Genomic DNA, 20,518 nt, shown 5'->3' with positions numbered 1-20,518 from the left:
GTTTTGACTTGTTGCTTACTACGATCATTCCTCGATATACGTTGGTCCAATCTCGGGCAAATATAGTTGATCACGCTATATTTGTCCAAAATCTGATTACATATATCGAGTCTCAATCGTAGTGTCAACTTGTCTAAATACTTGTATAGTTGGATAACACGAAAATAATTTGTGGTATGCATGTAATTGTACTTTAATGAACTATCAATTTAAGTTGAACGCAACGCTGCTTAAGCGTAAAAAGAAAAATTGTTTTGTCAGAGAGTATTAGTCCCTTAAGCATTTATAGTTTGTATATCTTATGTGGTTCTATATACTTAGTTCACTATAAACATTGCTCTGATACCAATCTGTCACACCCCCAAACCTGAACGGCGGAAAGGTTCGGGGGCGGATGACTTCATGTGGTAGCGTAACAAATGAATACATAGTAAAGAAAGCAATACAACCATCATATATATAATTGAAAGTTTACATTTGTCAAAAGTTACATGTTCAAAACCAATTACGAGTTGATGTCAAAATACGAGATTAAACTGGCGCCGCAGCATCCCTTCATCAAAAGCATAATGATACCTGAAATTACTGATTCCCTGGGACATACAAGTAATTTTGAAAGAGTGGATCAGCATTTAAGCTGGTGAGTTTCATAAGTATTTAAGTGACAATGTTTGTATGAAATGAAATGTTTTGTCTTTGTTTGTTTTTGTTTAGAAAATCCTATATTTTCTACTAGTATAAAAGTAGCCTTCACTCAAGACCAATGTTTGTTTCTAAAATGTATGTAAGTGTAAAATAACCAATGTGTTTGAAAACCTCGTAAATCAATGCATTTTTAATACCCCATGTGAGTTTTATAACCATACTATTGACCCGGAATGCCTATACACAACGTTCTTCAGGCGTTGGAATGTTATGACGTTTGTCACCTCAAACGGTGGACTGCAGCTAACAGTCAGGGCGCGGGTTGTCAAGCCCGTATAGATCTATACACAAACACCATTCTCCCCCTCCAAGGGATTCTGGTATATAATACAGGACTTGAAATGTGTACTCGAACGTACGTGAAGTTAGTGTCTCACAAAAACTGTGGTATAAAAACAGATCTACTTGTTAAAATGTTACGTTTGTTCTTGTATACGAAAGTGACTTCTTGAAATTCATGTTTCTAGTACATAAGAGTTATAAATTTGTTCGTAAGACTATACTTATTATAGTTTTCTAAAAGTGTGTCTCGTTTGTTTAGAAATACCTAGAAAAGGAATCATTTGTTATGAAAGCATAGATTTTTGGTGTAGAGTCTATGATAGACAAGTATACATATAATCTAAGAAAAGTTTAGTTTATACATGCATTACAACAATTTATATTTCAAAAGATAGAATGCTATTTTAACATATGTTATATATATGAAAGTTCCCTATAAAGTTTGTAAATCGCATGTGATTTGGATATATAAAAGCATATAAAATAGTTCTTTATGTAACACACGATAATACTCGTGTGTTTTACTTGTAATCCCCCCTTGAAAGCATATAAAAGAATTTATAGAACATTTAAAAGGTAAATTAAGGGGTATGAACTCACTTGAAAGTTTGAAGATAGCGAGATGGAAAACTGGGCAGAGTTTCTTCTCGGGAAACGGATTTTTCTCAGGATTCTTGGGAATCTCGGGAGTGAAATCGACCCTCGGGACTTGATCAAAAAGACCAGAGCTTCGGGTTTGAACGGGCACGGAAAACGAGGCAAGATCGTGAGAGAAAGGAGAGAAATGAGCATTTTTTTCGGAAAGCCTCGCATTCTATTTATAGGGGGGTCTGAGAAGCCTCGTATGCGGGGCGTACGCTCGTACGCAGCGCGTACGCGTACGTCATGCATGACCGAAGCCTCGACTGCCTCGGCTTCGAATGGGACGGCGGGTCGGACGGGTCGGTCGGACGGGCGGGTCGGACGGGTCGGTAGCCTCGCGTAGGGCGACGTGGACGATCCGAGGCCAAGGCCCTCGGGTACACAAGGCGCACAGGGTTACGCGGCGCGTACCTCGGATGAGGACGCTGACTCCTCTTCGGATAATCCGGATTTTTGAATTAAATAAATATATAATTTATTTAATAAACTTCAAAAAATCATATCTTCTTCATACGAACTCTGTTTTCGATGGTCCTTATATCCACGCGTAGGTGAGACTACGCTCTACAACTTTCGTTTAGATTCCGTTGGCAAATTCCGAAATTATTTTTATTATTTATTTATTAAAATGACATGATTAAGGAATTTCTTTAAAAATTCATAACTTCTTTATCTGACGTCGGTTTTTACCAGACTTTTTACCGCTGAAATACCATTGTTGAGACCTTCGATTCTCGTTTAGGTCATTCCGGCCAAAAGTCGCTCGATCTCCGATTCGAGTTTTTATTTGTCTGTTGCTAAGCCGAACTTGGAAAAATCATAACTTCAATATACGAAGTCGGATTTGGGCGTTCATTTTACGTACAATCATGGTTTAAAGACATTTAAACATAGAAGGAATTTAAATAGAACTCTTTGGACATTTTATTATCAAAGTTAATTTTATTAACTCAAAAGTGGTTACAATACTTGACTTTTTAGGTCATTACAAAGAATAGAAATATCGGGTTGTCACAGATTCGGTCTTCTCGAACCATTGTGAGAGGGCAATGACTCCACCAGTCCATTTAAAGGACTTTAGCCTACAATTGGTGAAGTCCTTGTAGGAGCACTCTCTCGAGCGCAAGAGGATCTCACCTTGAGTAGAATGAACAAGCGTTTCACCTCTGTTGGCACTAGTAGAATGATATTGAGCCGTGGTTGTTGCCATAGCCGTAGCTACTGTAGCATTTAGAGCTGCCGTATCGATTTGCGAAGGAGGTGGTGGTGGTGTTGAAGTCACTTGAGGATCGCGTCTCGTTGATCGGCGTGAAGGCATCCTTTAACTAAAAAGCTAACAAAGATGAACATGATAGTAAGAATCAAATGTATGTATAACGAGAGTGATCCATGGGCTAAATTTCCATAGCCCAACAGTTGAATGAGTGTATGTTTTGAAATAGTTACACAATGTTAGAGTAGGGAAACACAAGAGTAAAGGCTTTTCAATAGACTAAATAAGTGCCGATATTACTGGTATTAATAATGTAATTGAGTTTGGGAAAAATGACCTAACAGTAAGTCTTACATCATACCATAAGGGAAAATGTTGACAACTTAGAAGTCTAGTTAAAGTACTTGAAAGGTAGGACTATTTTACAAACAAGTGCTACTTAGAGCACAGATTAGAAAAGGCTATTCTTTAAACCAAAAGAAATAGATGAGCTAGACATCTTCTACCGACGATGGGTACCCCTCGGGCGAACCCTCAGATCAGCCAGTTGACGCTCCATGTCCTGAAGATGTCGCTCATGAGCTCTATGACGCACTCGAAGTTCTATGACTTCGGCTCGGGATACAGCTAGCTGTTGCTGCAGAGCCTCATTGGTTCTCCTAGTCCTTTCCATAGCCTCTTCGAGTTGGCGAATGCGGACCGTGTTAACACCAGAGTTGGTGTCAATTTCCATGACTCGGTCGATGGCTGCCCGACCTTGTTCGACATTCCGAGCAATCCTACGGACCATGATGGGCAGGACTCGGTCTCCATTGAAGGGTAAGGGCTGAGCCTGTTCATCACTCCAACGGTTCAATTTTGTCGCCCACAAGGGTGTGGGGCCTTGAAATGCTAGTCGGGGGTTAAGGTTTGGGATTGGAGCCTCTTGTGGTAGGTTGTTAACTTCTGGCTCTGAGTCAGAACTATCATAAAAGCCTTCAGCATGGTGATCATCCAAAGGGATTGGATGATCATCTTCTGGCTCTTCTTCAAGCCATCCTGCATTGTCTTCATTTGGGAAGTACGGGTCGCCGTGGGGATGGAATCCAGCCATGTTATCTACACAAGAATAGGGATGAACAAATAGTTAATAGACGTAATAATTAGATAATTATAAGATGATATTTATTAGTTACATCAATACTTGTATAATGCATACCAGTTATATGTAATCAAAACAGGATAGACCTACGAATAAGTGACCCTAACTCTAAACCAACAACCAAACAAGGAACAAGGAGTAAAGCAAAGATTACAGATTCTAAGTCTATGACATCTTAGTTACATATAACCTTAGTGTATCCACTTAGCAACTATTGACCTACTAATAAAGACCTTTTTAGTTCCCAGATAAGAATTATTGTAACACAAAATACTCTTATAGTATTTTAGGTTTATGTTCTAATGTTTTCATTGTAGTAGTATTGGTAAGTTTTTAGACTTGTTGCCACATCACAACCATTCTCGGGCATATGTTAATCACTTCTCGGACCAACATAGTTGATCAGGCTATGTTACTCCCAGAACTAACCATACATCCCCTAGTCTACTTGTGATGTTCGACAATCATAATACTTGGTTAAATATTTTAGTATTTAAAAGTATAAACTCTTGATCAGATTATTTTAATCCCACTGTGTTTATAGTTTGTATATCTTTTATGGGTTGATATATACTTGATTCACTATAAACGAGGCTCTGATACCAATCTGTCACACCCCAAAATTGGAACGGCAGAAACGTTCGGGGGTGGAGGACGTTATGTACAGTATCACAACAAAGCATAGTAGTAAACAAGCAACAACATCATCCATTGTATTAATAATATAATTTAATACAACTGTGTTCTATGAAGTTAATAAGACACCAAAAATGTAAATCAAAATAAGAGATGAGTCTTGAATGAGCTCCATCTTCTCAAAACCTGGCATCGGTACCTGTCTACTGATGACCTGAGAATACAAGTTATTTTAAAAGAGTTGATCAGCTTTAAAGTTGGTGAGTTCATAAGCATTTTAGTGTCATTGTTTGAATGAAAAATGTTTGTAAGTGTCTGATGTATAAGTTTGTAAATGTTTGTAGTAAATGTTTGATGTAGAAGTTTTTAAATGTCTGTATCTCCTAGAAAATCCTATATTTTCTACGAAACGTAGCCTTCTACCAAGGCATCAAATGTTATGTATGTTTGTTTCTTGTATGAGTGTGTATTTTCCCAAATATGACTATCATTAACAAAATATATAGTTCTTACATTACCCTTTATATGAGAATATCAAAATGTGAATGCAATGGGGAAATAATAAAGTACTGTAGTGTTGTATTATAGTAACTACTGTTGTACTATCTACCTTAATCTGGCTGTTAATTAAGGTGTAATGTGAAATGGTTGCACCATACTATCAACTAATAACACAACGTTTGAAAGACGTCGGAAGAAATGACATTTGGCACCCATAGACTTGCAAGTCCCACTATAGCAAATAGCAAGGTGTAGGATAGCCAATCCAGTATAGATCTATACACAAATTCATGCTCTCCCTCTAGGAAACTCTGGATATAAATCGATCCATGATAGTGATGTCATGCCCCGAACAATGGTTCACATTTATGTTATAGTATACTTGTATACATATTGTATGTATTAGATTATTGTATGTTCTCTCTATCTAGTATATAGTATGTTCTGTTTCTCATATAGTATGTTATGTTTCTCATACCCTTATGTTCTATTTCTCATATAGTATGTTCTGACTCATGTATGAACTGACTCTTTGTATGCTTCATTGTACTAGAAGTAATGAGTAGTATCTTCCTAAACTATACCTATTATAGTTTACTAATAGAATTGTTTGTATAACTGACTGTGTTGAACTGAGATAAAAGCCTTTATGTCTTATACATATATACATAATATATATATATATATATATATATATATATATATATATATATAAGGATCAAACAACACTCGAATAAACAACCGGGTACTCTAAATCCACAACCAAACGAGGAACAGGAAAATAAAGTGAGTTATCAGTCCTAAGTACTTCAAACCTTACTTATATAACTATATATGCATTAGACATGATTTTAACAATATATATAAGGGTAAAAAGAAGTTTTGTAAAACCTTTTGAAGAGTTTAAATAAATATTGATGACTTGAGGTCATTTTATAAAACGATTTAAAAGCAGTTTGGCATATAGAAACAAGTTTGATAAAGAGTTTAACATGTAAAAAAGTTTGATAAACCTTTTGAAGTAGTTTGTTTGATAAAATAGCTAAAAGTATAGCAAATCCATTTGTTTGATAGTTATTAATCACATGTGATTGATCTAATAACTATAATGTTTCAACTTGTATTCTCTCCCCCCTCCCCTCCCCCCAATAAAAGCATTTAAAATCATTTAAAAGGTTAATTAAGGGGGTATGAACTCTCATGTAGTGAGTAACTCGAATGAAAGATCGATATAGGATTGTTGGGTGTCAATTAGAGTCTTGAGCACAAACGAATCCTATTTAGCATATAATTACACATATATGAATACATTCAATGTATATAACCACTAATGGTAATAGGGACATGCCTTAGGGACATAAAACACTTAGAATTAAGTATTAACAACACATATGGTTGCACATAAGGGGTGTATGGCCCTATATTGGAGTGTAAGGCCACAAAATCGTCGGTTTTGTGTGTGTGTGCGGCGAAGTGTATGTGCGGCCGCACACTCACTATGAAGTGTGTCAAAAACATGATTCCAAGCCTTAGGAATGTTCTATGGAAGGTGTTTTGACCCTTGCTTAGCCAGAATGGAAGTTTGTTGCTATTTTGGACCCTTAAAAGGGTGTGTACGGCTACACTTAGTGTGTGCGGCCGTACACATGGTGTTTGCGACTGTACACACTTGAAGACCATATGAAATGGCGTTTTTCATGCACAACTTCAAGGATCCTTAGCTTATATCAAGCTACTGCAAGTGTATACCCGATTTAGGGGCTTAATAGTGTAGTTAAAGTCCAAAAAGGTAGTGTGTGTTCTTAGTGTTTTTTGTTTTCTTGGTGTTTTTGAAGATTTAACACCAAATAGGTGTTTTCATGGATCAAATCAAAGGGAAAGGCTAGCTAAGGCCTTGTATTAACGAATCAAGGAAGCAACACTTACTTGATTTGAAGATTTAAAGAGAAATATGGATGATACTTGAGAGAAAACGAGTTCTGGTCTTGAAGAACGTTGAAAAAGTGTTCAAAATGACTAAGTATCATATATATAGGGGGAGTGTGCGGTTGGGGTGGGTGTGCGGCTGGGATGGTGTGTGGCCGCACACTCGGGTGTGCGGCCGCACACACCTTGTGTTGGTGTGGTTGGCTCAATTGCAATGTGCTATACTCACAAATACTCATCCCAAGACGCATACCTAGATTATACTAGGATTAGAACACCCAAATAGACCATAAACTGCGCTAAAAGATAACAAAACGAGGATAACTTTGATAGATTTGAATGTTTGTACAAGCTAGAAATTTCGGGTTGTCACATGTATTGCAGGAATGTGGATGGATCCAGGTTGAGGGTTGTGTTAGAGCCTCGCTGCCTGTTCTTGTTTGATGAAAGATTTGAGATTCGAAGCATGACCCGAACATCTGATTGGAATTTAGTTGGATGCGGGTTCGACTCGGGATGATTGGGGTTGATATGGTATAGGTATGGTAAGACCATGGGTGATAACCATGGCGGGCTAGACGTGTCGTAAGACCGCGGGGTGGCCGCGGCATTCACTGGATTGGCAGATGGTATGGAAGTGTTGTAAGTCTGTGATAGGATCGTAACATTCACTAGATTGAGGTACACTATCATTAAGGTTGTCATGAGTATAAAGGAGGATCAGCTCGTGCCTTGGGCAAGGGAGACAGTGGAGTCGGAGAGCATCTCTCTGTTATATGAGGAGGACCATTAGGGTCTAAGGCGAGGTTAGGCCTATGTAGCTCTCGATGGGGTGAGACTCGTGGGCATGGCCCGTTCATTGGTATAGACTTGGTGAGACTCGTGGGCGAGGACCGTATGATTATGGCAATGCAGGTGGAACATGGTAGAGACCGGTTGGGTCAAGTTATTGGATCATGGTTTTAATAGGGATGATTATGTGTTTAGTGAGTAGCAAAGGCTGATACGTAGGCTAAGGTAGCCTTATCAGTTGAACTCTCAGGAACCAAACGGTTGGACCAAGTGTGAGACTGGAAGTCTCAGCTGTGGTTGGGGGTTCTTTATATCCTGGTTTAGTGAATAGTTGCCATGAATTAGAAGATTTCAGGTGAAATGCAGGTGTAAATCCTTGGATCTCCTGTTATAAATTATATACAGCGTTGGCTTTTGGTTGAAACTCGTGTTGGGATTCATGAGTGCAAATGTACAAGGTCATTATTTTAGCAAGATAAGAATTAAGGAATCTGTATGCCAAGTGCATCAACTGAAGGGTTCAGGGTCAAAAAGGGATGTTCTCAGTTTAGGTGGTAGAAAAGGCCCTTGTAATTGTGCTTTGGAATGATTTCAGTTGTATGTAGGCCTGGCAAGTTATGGGAGTTCAGAATTATAGCAGCATCGTATCGGTTCAGCAGTTAAGGAATCAATGACTTGTTCAACACTAGAAGTTTTAACTCCTAAATTTTCTCTTGTTGCTCATTGTGTTCATGGTTTTTTTAACTTCAGGATGAGTCTTTTAGTCAAAGGATTATCTAAGCCTTCTATCAAGTGAAAAGTTTCTAGCAGCAGCAAATGGTCAGTGATTCAGTTTTCGAGTGGAAACGACAAATAATTAGAAGTTGGGTAATCAGTTTGGAATACAAAGTGGAATTGTAATTGTAACATCCGAATTTCCAGATACATTATTTATTCATTTATCGGAGATTTTGGAGGGACTCGGCGAGTTGATGCTAAGACTCGCCGAGTAGAGTCGCGAATTCCATCCGGGTTAATGAACGGACTCGGCGAGTCCGTGTTGTTTAATGAAACCCTAATCCCCGGGGTTTGAGGCCTATTTAAAGGGGCTTAGCCACCAACTGCGGCTACTAGACCCCTGAGTGAAACCCTAATGGATCCAAAGAGGTCCAGAGACCTTAACTCCTTGATCTTTATGGGGTGACATTGGGTAATATGAGCTTAGGGTGACATATTGAGGCCATTTCTTCAAATAGAGCCATTGGATCTTTGCATGGGCATCAAGATCCAGACTTTACATGTTTATATTGCTTAAGGAGGCCAGATCTATGGGTTAGAGAAACGGATCTGACCTCGGAGGTCATTTGAGCTTGAGCATGGCATGAACTCGCCGAGTCCCAAGAACAGACTCGACGAGTAGGGCTAGGGTTTCCCATAGTTCACTCAGTGAGTAACTTGTCGAGTTGGAGGAATGACTCGGTGAGTCAGAGGGAAATAGAGGACTGGAGTTCAAGGCGGAACTCGCCGAGTTCATAATGGGACTCAGCAAGTAGAGTCGGGGTGGCCCCGCGATTCATGCCAGGTGTAACCCGTCGAGCAGGGTAAAGACTCGACGTGTCATGCGAGACTAGAGGGATAGTGGACACGCGTAGACTCGCCGAGTCACCCAAGTGCACTCGGCGAGTCGGGTCAAAGTTTGACCATTGACTTTGTTGACTTTGTGGGTTTGGTCAACAATGGGGTCTTTGTGTCAAGAGAGGGTAAAATAGTCTTTTACCCTTCTGAGGATGCTAAGAGAGGGTTGAGTCTAGTCTCGAGAGTTATATTTATGAGAGTGTTTACTTTATGTGATTAGGCGGAGGCTAGACCATATTTCTACCAAGTCAGAGATTTACCGAGACATCTGAGGTGAGTCTTCTCACTATACATTACCTAGAGTGGTAATAGAGTTATGTGACAGAGTTATTGTATGCTATCTATGCGATGTGTCGCGCTGCATTATTTCTATGTGATTTATGATGTGTGTATATCAGAGTTAGGACCGAAAGGTCCACAGAGCTAGGACCAGAGGGTCCACAGAGTTAGGTTTAGAGTTATGTGCCAGTGTATTTGTATGCTATTTATTTATGTGTTATTGTGATATGTGATATGCATGATTCAGAGTTTCCAGAGTTAGGACCAGTGGGTCCATAGAGTTAGGGCTAGAGGGCCCACAGAGAGAGTTGGGACTGGAGGGTCCCATTGAGACACACTGACCAGAGGGTCAGCAGAGTTATAGCCTTGAGTGGCTAATATATGTTAGAGTGGTATTTTGGGGAACTCACTAATCTTCGTGCTTACAGTGTTTTGTGTTATGTGTTTCAGGTACTAGTGAGGAGCGCGGGAAGGCGCCGGCATGATTCGTACACACACACATGGAGTTTTATGTATTTCGATATTGGGAAATGTTTCGTGGAATAGAGATATGATACAATGAGATTTTATTAATAATTGTGAATGAACAATTTGTTTTGAAAATGTGAAAAATTGCTTTAACTTTTACGGTGTTATAGTAATGTCATTGTTTCATCTTGGCCTGTCTGTCAGGGGGTCAGACAAGGTTTAGAATTTTGGTTTTTGGGCAGACTAGTAATGGTTATTCTTCAAGGGTAGTGGAAGAAGTGTTCTAGTTGTCTGGTATGGCTGGGAGGTGTTAAGGAGTGATTTCGATGACAAAATCTAATTTAAGTGGGGGAGAGTTGTAACATCCGTTGTATTGGATGAATCGAATTAGGGTTTCAGAGGGTCAAAAGGTTGGATTTCTTTTTCGGCCAAGACGTGGCAATAAGATTTTAGGTAGCGGGAGTTTAATCAACCACCACGACGTGGTGATTATGTCATGACGTGGTGGAAGCTTGTGACAACCCGAAATTTCTATTCTGTACAACCTCTTACTTCATTAAGAGTCAGAACAGTTACTGCTAACTTTCAAGCTTTCTGGTTTAAGTTTGAGTCTTTTTAAGTTAGTACTTCAGGAGATATGAGGAAAGAGGATGCCCTAGGGTTTATTGTGCATCAATAACTTTCCAAAACTCCAAGAGTTTGGAGTTTCCAGCCTAAACAAGGGTGTTTGCGGCCGTAAACCCTATATAGGGCTATATATATGACACTTAGTCATTATTTACACCTTTTCCCAAAATCAAGATCCAAACTATATTCTCTCTCAAGTATCATTCACCATTTCTTCAAGATCTTCAACTGGTAAGTACTTCTAAGCCTTATTAAGTTGATATATCATTTAATCTAGTGTTTTAACACACTTCCATCCTTGAAATCATTCCAAAAGGTTAGATCTTCAAGTTTCACCAAGAACACACACTAGTGTTCTTGGCCTTTTGGTACCTTTTCAAGCTTCTAACTAGTAATTACTTCTATCCTATAGTAGTATAAGGCTTGTTACACTTCATTACACCAAGAAATCACCCAAGAACACCAAGATCAAGGTGTTCACAGTCCAAGATGTTCTTGGACCGTAAACCCTATAAAGGGTGCCAATGTGTGCCTTATTCCTTCCTAAGCCTTGGAAACTAGCATGGATCCTTTCATTGATATGTTTAGGACTTGAAAACATCAAAATACCATAGTCCATAAGGGTTTACGACGGTAAACCCAAAGGGAAATGGTCTTTGGACCGTAAACTCCACAAAGGAGTGAAATGGTGCCCAAACGTCTTCCAAAGGCTTAACCATCAAGTAGAATTGCTTCTAGGGACTCATAAGCCTTAAAAACACCAAATGGTCAAAAGGGTATGAGTTTACGGCCGTAAACTCATGGGTTTACGACCGTAAACTCAATGAGTTGAGGTCACAAAACCGTAAACTCCAAGGGAGTTTACCCTTGAACCCCAAACACGATAGCAAGGTCCTACCACCCTTAGATGCAATCCTTATGACTTATAGCACTTAAATCAAGTGCTTTACATGTCCTAGGATGTCTTAAACTTGGTAATTTAGTTGTTATATGACTAATTGGATACATATATGTGTGATTATATGTTAACTAGGATCATTGAGTGTGTACAAGTCTTCACTAGACACCTAGCAACCTTACATCATTCAGTTCATCCAAACCACCATCTACAGGTGAGTTCCATACCCCTTAATCAATGTTTTAAATGTTTTTAAATGCTTTTATGGGGGGATACAAGTTAAATCATGCTAGTTATTATATCAATCACATGTGATTAATAACCAGCATACAAATGGATTTACTACACTTTTAGCTGTTTTATCAAACTGATTACTTCAAATGGCTTTCCAAAACGTTTTACTTGTTTAACAACTTTTTATTAAACTGTACTATGTTCTGTATGTTTTCTTCCAAACTCTGTTATACTTTGTTATCAAAGGAATTACTTTTGAAATGCTTTATAGAATGACATCAAGTCATTATTATTTATTTATTGTTCAAAACCCTTAAATGTTTTACAAAGCTTCTTTTATACTTTTAAATTGTTAAAAGCATGCCTATATATGTATAGTTATATAAGTAATGTTTGAAGGACTTAGGAAGGCTAGCTCGCCTTGTTTCTTTTTCCTCGTTAGGATGTGGCTTTAGGGTATCGGTTATCCGTCTGAAGGTCGTTTAACTTTTAGTTATATATCATGTATACATATATAGACATAAAAGTACCCTCAGTCAGTTCAGTACCTTTGGCTAGCAAAGGTATACCTTCGTTGATACTTGTACATTGCTAGTAACTATTATATGTATAGTTAGGAGATACTACTTGCTATTCCTATTACAAGGAATTACACCAGAGTCAGTTCATACATGAGTCTATACTAAATGCTATATGAAGAGATACACTTACATGGATACACTTACTTGGATACACTTACATGGATACACTTACTTGGATACACTTACATGGATACATTTACATGGATACTTTTACATAGATACCTTGTTAAAAGTATGCCTGTATATGTATAGTTATATAAGTAATGTTTAAAGGACTTAGGAAGGCTAACTCACTTTATTTCCTTTTCCTGGTTGGGATGTGGTCTGGTGGGTATCGGGTATCCGTCCGAAGGTCGTTTAAATATTTAGTTATATATCATGTGTACATATACGGACATAATAGTTCTGATCAGTCAGTTCAGTACCTTTGGGTAGCAAAGGTATACGTTCATATATCCCTAGTAAGCTATTATAGGTATAGTTTGGGCTTATATGTGATTTGGTAATAAATATGGATTTCGACCTAGTGATTCGTTGCGGAAGTCACCTTTAGTTCCAAACATAGAATAGGGACTACAAATCATATTATTACTTACTTACAGCGGGTCTCGTGAGAAGACTACTTACATACAGCGGGTCTCGTGAGAAGACTACTTACTTACAACGGGTCTCGTGAGAAGACTGCTTACTTGCTTACTTTCTTTCACTTAAGTCTTGGTAGAAGACTACTTTCAAAACAGTCTAGTTTTGGTAGAAGACTACCTTTTTATACTAGTAGGAAATATGGGATTTTCTAGGAAATTCAAATGTTTACACTTTTACTTATAAGACTTTTCATTAATACTTATATAGATAACGACATTAAATACTAATGAATTCACCATCTTTAAAGCTGATACTTGCTTTCAAAATAACTTGTATTCTCAGGTCACAAATAGACAGATACAAATACAAGGTTTAGAGAAGACGGAGCAGTCAAGACTCCTCTTTTATTTTGAGTATTCTTTATGTTGTTTATACTATGAAAGAACACACTTGTAAGTAAAATTATACTATAAATGCAATGGATGATGTTGTTGCTTGTTTACTATTTTGCATTGTTGTGATACTGTACATGATGTCCTCAGCCCCAGAATGTTTCCACCGTTCTGGTTTTGGGGTGTGACACAGCTGTTGGAGAAAATCCTAAAGTTTAAGGGTTGAGCTCTATTTAAACTCATTAACCTCTCATAGCCTCCCTCCCTTCAGCCTCCATCTCTCCAAATCATCCTATGCAAACCCTAGATCTATTGTGTGGGTTTTTAGCCTTAAAGTGTGTGTGTTTAGTGCTTGTGAAGGAAGAAGGTGGTGGAAGATCATATTGGGAGTCCAAAGCAATGTAGGTTCAAGAGTTTATCTTCCTCAAGAATCACAAGGAGGTATAAAGTCTTCATATTAGTTATTTAGTTGATAAATCTATAGATTTTGTCCACTTTTCTCTATGTCTTGTTGCTTTGGAAGGTTGAATCTCATAAAGCTTACAACTTTATGAATCTGTAGTCCATTTGGGGCATTTGGCTCTTTGGATTTGATTTAGATTTGAGTTTTGAGGCCATGAATCGAATCTTGGCCCTTTTGACCTAACTTGACCTAATAAGAGTTCAAGACATGCATGTCTAAAAAGCACCGATTTTTATGATGTGTTTAGTGTTAGAAACTCTTATAGAGCCTTTGGGTAAGTAATCGTAAGGATTGAGTGATGTTGCTTAAGTCAAGGGATGTTTTGGACCTTAAGGTTGAGATCTATGCATTTTAGAGGGTTCTATTGGATAAAATTGGAAACTTTATCCATATAGACCCTATTATGGACCAGATTTGAGTTGGAGACCCTTTAGGGTTGAATAAAATGGTTGAATACGTTAAGCTGTTGAATATCCAGTTACCACGGCGCGGTAAGGCCACCACGACGTGGTGGCGGTGTTGGTCGCGACTATTTTGTCATATTCGACGCCATGACGTGGTAAAGGGCTACCACAACGTGGCGGTCAGCTGAGTTGATTCTTCTTGAGTTTCGACCGTTTGACCCAGTTTGATACAATGGGGTATTTTGGATTATGTTTGAGAATTGACCTTTTGATGGTTAGGTGTCGATTAGAGCTGAGATTCCGAGTCGGGGCCTCATCATCTATTGTTCAGATGAAAGATGAGTTTCCTCACTATGTTCAGTGGGTCAAAAGCACCAATGTCGGCCCATGGTTTATTATGTTAGGATGCTAGATGTCTGCATGACTATTGCATGTGTATGCATTGGTATGAATACCGAGCGGGGATCGATTTCGGGCGCCTGGTGACTTATTATATGCTAATTATCAATGTGTTTTATGCTTACCGGTTAAGGCTCAATGTCGAGCGGGGCTCGATGACTGTATGGTATATTATTTTCTTTGTGATTATTGTATTTGTTTGTATGATTATATGTTTATATGATTATATGTGGATCGGGTGGGGCCCGATGTCAGGTGGGGGCTGGTGATTAACAGATCTATATACCAAGTGGGGCTCGATACTGAGTGGGACCCGAAGCCAGGTGAGGCCTGATGTAGAGCGGGTGCATAGTATGTGATTAATATGTATGGTATGTAGTATTTTTGGGAACTCACTAAGCTTTGTGCTTAGGTTTTTGTGGTTATGGTTTCAAGTACTTCCGGTTCGAAAGAGTAGGGTCCGACTTGATCGCAGCGCGTCCACCCATGTTTTCTCATTATGACGATTTTGGGATTGTACTCTGATAACTGTTTTCTTATAAAGTACTTTTGAATATTTTTTTTTAACCGAAGTACTTTTGAATATTTAGATAACGGATATTGAATGTTGACTTAAAGATACTTAATGTTTTGATTGAATTGAAATGAAATTTTCACCTCATAATTTTGGGTTGTTGCAAAATGGTACTCTAGTTATTTTATATCTCACAAGGGATGACAGAACTAACAATGGATGAAGCGTGCGTCTTTTTACAATCCGAGTTACTTTTTGAAAATAGAGATCGAACATGTAATTTTAACACTTGCACGAGTGATGATTCGTGTAATTTACTCTATGTTTTAAAACATAAATACATTTTAAAATCTTATACGTCTAGAATATTATAATTCTAAAAGATCGAAATTATTCTATCCATTTAATATTCGAAATTTCCTATATTTACTGGATTTTCCAAGAAACACCTCTATCCCACGTTTCCACCCATTTACTTTATTCCAACAAAGATCCTTTCTTTTAACAGAACCTCAACAAAAGCACAACGTGCAAACGAAGAAAGTAGCAACAATAAGAAAGCAGTAATACGAATGCTAAGCTGCTGACAATGACGTAGAAGTAGAGGTTAAAGGTCACAGAAGCTCGTTATCTTCTATATCAACCCAACAAACAACCCTCCCTTCGTGTGTTTTTTTCTTTTTACTACCGCTTTATAAATGCTAACCATTTTTAACCTTCAATCTCACACAACCTTGTATCACCTTTCTCTCATTCATCAAAATGGATTCTAAGGTCGAAAGAAACAATTGTTCTTTTGATCCATCAATACCTACTTACTGACCACATGTAGACGCTCTTATTCATTCATCCCACCAATTTTAATTTCAAAATGTTCAACAATATTATCCTATTAATATGTCAATCATTACACCAAACATGTTCAAAATCTTCTCGGCTTTTCTCCAAACCTAACCCCCTCACGAGCCACATGAATTGAAAAGCGGACAAACTGATGAAGATGTTCTCATGAAAGCGCATGAATTGAAGGGTAGGATGGTCTTTTACTTAAATTAATAATATCACGAAAAAAAAAACAATATGAAAAAAGAATTATATAATATTATAGCAAATGGGTATATCACTAATGTACACAACAAAAGAAGCAAATAATGTTACAATAATTGTACAAAACTTTTTCTTTAGAACTGTGAAATGAAGACTCGTATTACAAACAAATAATGTCCAATTCTATTCATTGGATCTTTATGTTCACCAAGACAAAGTAGGTGGGCTTCCTTGTTATATGAACATGGAGTTAGAGAAAGATTCATCGACTACATACAAGAAATAGCAACATACTTTCTATTCTCATTTTCTCACTTTTGTTTTTTTTTCCGTTATTAAGTCATTATATTTTGAAAATTCCTTTATTAATCAAAGTGAGATGCTACAAAAGAAAAAACCGATAAAAGTACATTGCTATTTCTGGAATTTAATCGATGATTCTGACAACAGATGGATTGAGGAAGAAAAAATTAGGAAAGAATTATGGAAGATGTTTTAGAAGGTAGAAACTTATGTTGAAGATTGAAAGAAAAGGGAAGTATTTGAGTATTTGGTTGGTAGTGTAGTACCCTTTATGGTCATTTTCATTTCCCTTCCATTGCCTCTCTCTTTTCATGGCAGCTTAAGCAAAGGAAAGGACCATCCCAAGGCCTTGATTTATTGAAATTAGATGTCCCTGAATGGACAGAAATACCCTCCCCAGGTTTCATCTGTTTCTGACACACAGCACAACTGAACAACTTGAACAGGTTACAAAGCGGATATTTCGTATCCAACCTGCAACCAAATGGTATGATATCAGGTGTTAGAATACAGAACCTGAGGGCATTATAGTAATTTTTGATATTTAGTATCTAACCTTTCTGAAAGAAAAGCAGAGCCTTCCTCTAACATCTCCTCCAACACATCTGCCTGAAGTAAGCCTACATCAACTTGAGGAGGTGACCCTGAACTTTTTCTCCTAAACATTGACTTTAATACCCTTTTACCAGTTCTCTTTGCATGTGGGACATGAGGGTGAGTCTTTTCTGGAGGTAGAATGTCTACAACAATGCAAGTTGTATCATCGCGTAATCCTTTAAACTGTACAGCTTCCTATACACACAAATAAAATTAAGAAATAGTTAAATATTGATATTTTTTAATTCCTGAATATAAAAAATAATAATAATGTGTTTGTAATCGTACTTTTACAATTTGGGCGGCGGCTGTATCTGGCGGCAGTCCACGACAGCATACTAGAGCTGCTTCTGCTGACATGGCATCCCAGACACCATCACTGGCAATAATCATCCTTCCACCAGCTGAGGATAGCTGTAGGTTACAAATTATAATAATTAAAGACTTATGTTTGGCAAACTAGCTGATAGATATAAAATGACATAAAGGGATATTTAGAATAATATGTTTTTAATTATTAATTAAGGGTATATTTGGAAAATCTTGAAAAAGCTACTCAAAGCGGTTTTTTAAGAAACTAGCTTATCAGCTACTTTTTGGCTTGTCAAACATGACAATTTAAAAAAGCTCGAAAAATAAGTTAGTTGTGGTGCGTCAAATATAGCCTAAGGGTAGGTGGAAGGAAGTCGATTTCATTCTTCCTTTTTTTAAAAGACTAAAATACCCTTATAATAAATAAATACATGGAAATAAATAAAAATAGAAAATTTATTTAAAAGTGAAAGTTTCAAAGCTATTTAGTTTTTGTTATTGAATTTCATTTGGATTTCTGCCAACAAAACATGTGACATGTTATGATTCTTTCAGATTCTGATTCCAATTCCAATTCCAATTCCCTCGGATTCCAATTCTCTTGATGGATTCCATTCCTTCAAAAATACAACTGACCTTCACTTGTTTAACATAAGGAACAGGAACAATGAATTCCCCAACATCCAGATCTCCAATTGATCTTGACAAACACAACCCACCAGGCCAACATCTCAAAGGACCAATCTACCAAAAAAATATGTTTAAAAAAGTTAATATTTTTATTTAAATATAAAAACTAAATAAACCCATTTTTCAATAACTTCAAATATAAAAACTAGACACAACATACATACCTGTGCACCACCACCAGCATTCAGCCGACCAACTTCACCACCACTAGCAGTGACACGCTCTCTCCTACAAAAATAAATAAAAAAATATAAAAATCATCATATACTAAAATAGGACTCAAAAAAGAAAGCAATATTATAAGATCTGATAACTTACTCTTCTTCACTGCATTCAAGTCTGTGATCTGCTGATAGATAATATAAACCACCTTCTGCAGACTCAAGTATGCAACGTGAATCACCAACAGAAGCTACAGTTATAACTGATCCTTCAACAATCACAAACGTCACAGTTGTTCCTGATGATTGAACTGAATTCATAACAATCCATAAGTACAAAGTTTGAATAATTTGCATAAAATGCTTTGCTTTTTGAGTAATATTTTATCATTACAAGATGCCTAAAGTACCAAATCTGAATTCCTACTCATGTTTACATGAATCAGAAAATCAAACTTGAGGTTATATAATACAATGCACATTTATGATCTCAAAAACTGTATATACCATTAAATAGCACTTATGGACACATGGTTTCAAGTCATCCTTCTTATGATGATTTGTGATGCAAAAAAAAAAAAAAAAAAAGGTGGTACATACCTTGTTCTTGGAAATCTTTATCTGTTTTCACAAATCCTGCAACCAAAGCCCTAGGCAACACTGCAATCCATTCATCTCGGTTAAGGTCTGTAGGAATAGCTTTCAAGACATTGTTTAATAGGTTCTCCTTGGTATATATAGCTGCTGCAGACCCATTATGCCCATCAAATATCTGCAAAGTTCAAGTTTGGTAAGATAACTATAAGTGAAGAGAAATATAAGGGCATAAACAGATGTTTAGAACAAAAAAAAAATAAATAAACTCAGCTACTTATCCATCTACTTTTTTCTGCCAGATTCAAATGAAAAATCCACCATCGTGTGCAAAGAAAGCATGCAGCTAATCAGCTACTCATGCAATGCAAATTGTATAGAAGAGCATAAACTAATGCGTTCTAACAATCATTATCAAGGGCACCATGTTGATACAGGGAATATTAATTAAACAGTAAAAGAGGGAAATAGTCAAGATAACAAACCCCAAAAACAGAATAGGTGGCGACACCATCTCCTAAAACCCGTTGGCATTCACTTTTGAGTAGCGTGAAGTCCTCCCCTTTCTTGGACTGATTAGCTTCACCAGTAGAAATCTCCGGTCTTTCAGTCTTCTCACTTGCTAATTCACGCTTCAACAGCAAAGATAACGGGATCGTGTGATGATCACCTTTATCGGCCGACATTTTCTTAGAAAATCCAGATTCAAATCGTTCAACTCTGCCCTAGCTTTGGAACTTAAGTTTTTCCAGTTCTACCTTCGCATATTCCGTCATGATATAGTCGATAATCCTACAACGCCAAATATAACAGATTTACAATTACAACAATCAAACATCATGAAATGAAACGACTACAGAGAGCCGGAGAAAAATACTAGAATAAACATGAGAATCAAAATCAGCATCACGTATGCTTAGATAAAAAAATTCAAATAAATGATCATTTTCAGTGATTCGATCATGACGAATAACAGTTATAAATGTAATTAAAACATAAACGAAAAAACAATGCGGATGATCGACAAGTAAACTTCAGCAAAAATATCGATTCGACTACGAAAAGCAATTATATGTAAACATAAAAACTATAGCTAAAATATATTAAAATAATAATAATGAAAGAGGAGACATACTTACAGAAATTACTTGATAATGGCGAAAAGCTAGTAGCAAGTTCGATTAATGGATTTGATTTTGCATTTACAGAAACAGAAAAGCAAAATCTAATAATCTTCGGAAGCCGATTGGATTCGTTTTGCTACAAAAATTCCGCGAGAGAAGGGGTAAAGATGAAGTGTGGTGGTCTCTTTATATTTGGATTTTCACTTTATTTTTTTATTTTTTTTGTTCTTCGTCATGTGCGATCGTGTGCTGACATGTCCATACACACAAAACGCGCACCGATTCCTGGTTTAAAAAGCCGACTTCAGTATGAGCTGTAACTGTTCCTTTTAATATATTTAAAAACAAATAAATCGGCATGATTTAAAAAATATATATTATTATTAAATGAAAA

General features: G+C 37.2%; 1 protein-coding gene across 2 annotated transcripts; it reads right to left on the bottom strand.

The window, feature by feature from the left end:
* Positions 1 to 16,377: 16,377 nt before the first annotated feature.
* Positions 16,378 to 20,311, bottom strand: LOC145096882 (putative protein phosphatase 2C 12). 2 transcript variants are annotated; one of them, XM_079034257.1, is made up of 9 exons: positions 20,136 to 20,311; positions 19,486 to 19,792; positions 19,007 to 19,178; positions 18,564 to 18,717; positions 18,410 to 18,473; positions 18,192 to 18,299; positions 17,532 to 17,657; positions 17,203 to 17,438; positions 16,378 to 17,120 (listed from the first exon to the last, which is right to left on the bottom strand). In XM_079034257.1, exons 2-9 carry the CDS (start codon positions 19,684 to 19,686, stop codon positions 16,928 to 16,930), a joined length of 1,254 nt encoding a protein of 417 aa, XP_078890383.1. In that variant the 5' UTR covers positions 19,687 to 19,792; positions 20,136 to 20,311; the 3' UTR covers positions 16,378 to 16,927. The 2 variants fall into 2 exon arrangements, with proteins under 2 accessions (XP_078890383.1, XP_078890382.1); XM_079034256.1 differs by having other exon boundaries at positions 20,140 to 20,310.
* Between the last annotated feature and the right edge of the window lie 207 nt (positions 20,312 to 20,518).

This window comes from Lactuca serriola, chromosome 4, assembly GCF_051521515.1.
Source record: "Lactuca serriola cultivar US96UC23 chromosome 4, Lser_US96UC23_V15, whole genome shotgun sequence".
NCBI classification, from domain to species: Eukaryota; Viridiplantae; Streptophyta; class Magnoliopsida; order Asterales; family Asteraceae; genus Lactuca; species Lactuca serriola.
This window is presented reverse-complemented; position numbering and strand designations above follow the sequence as displayed.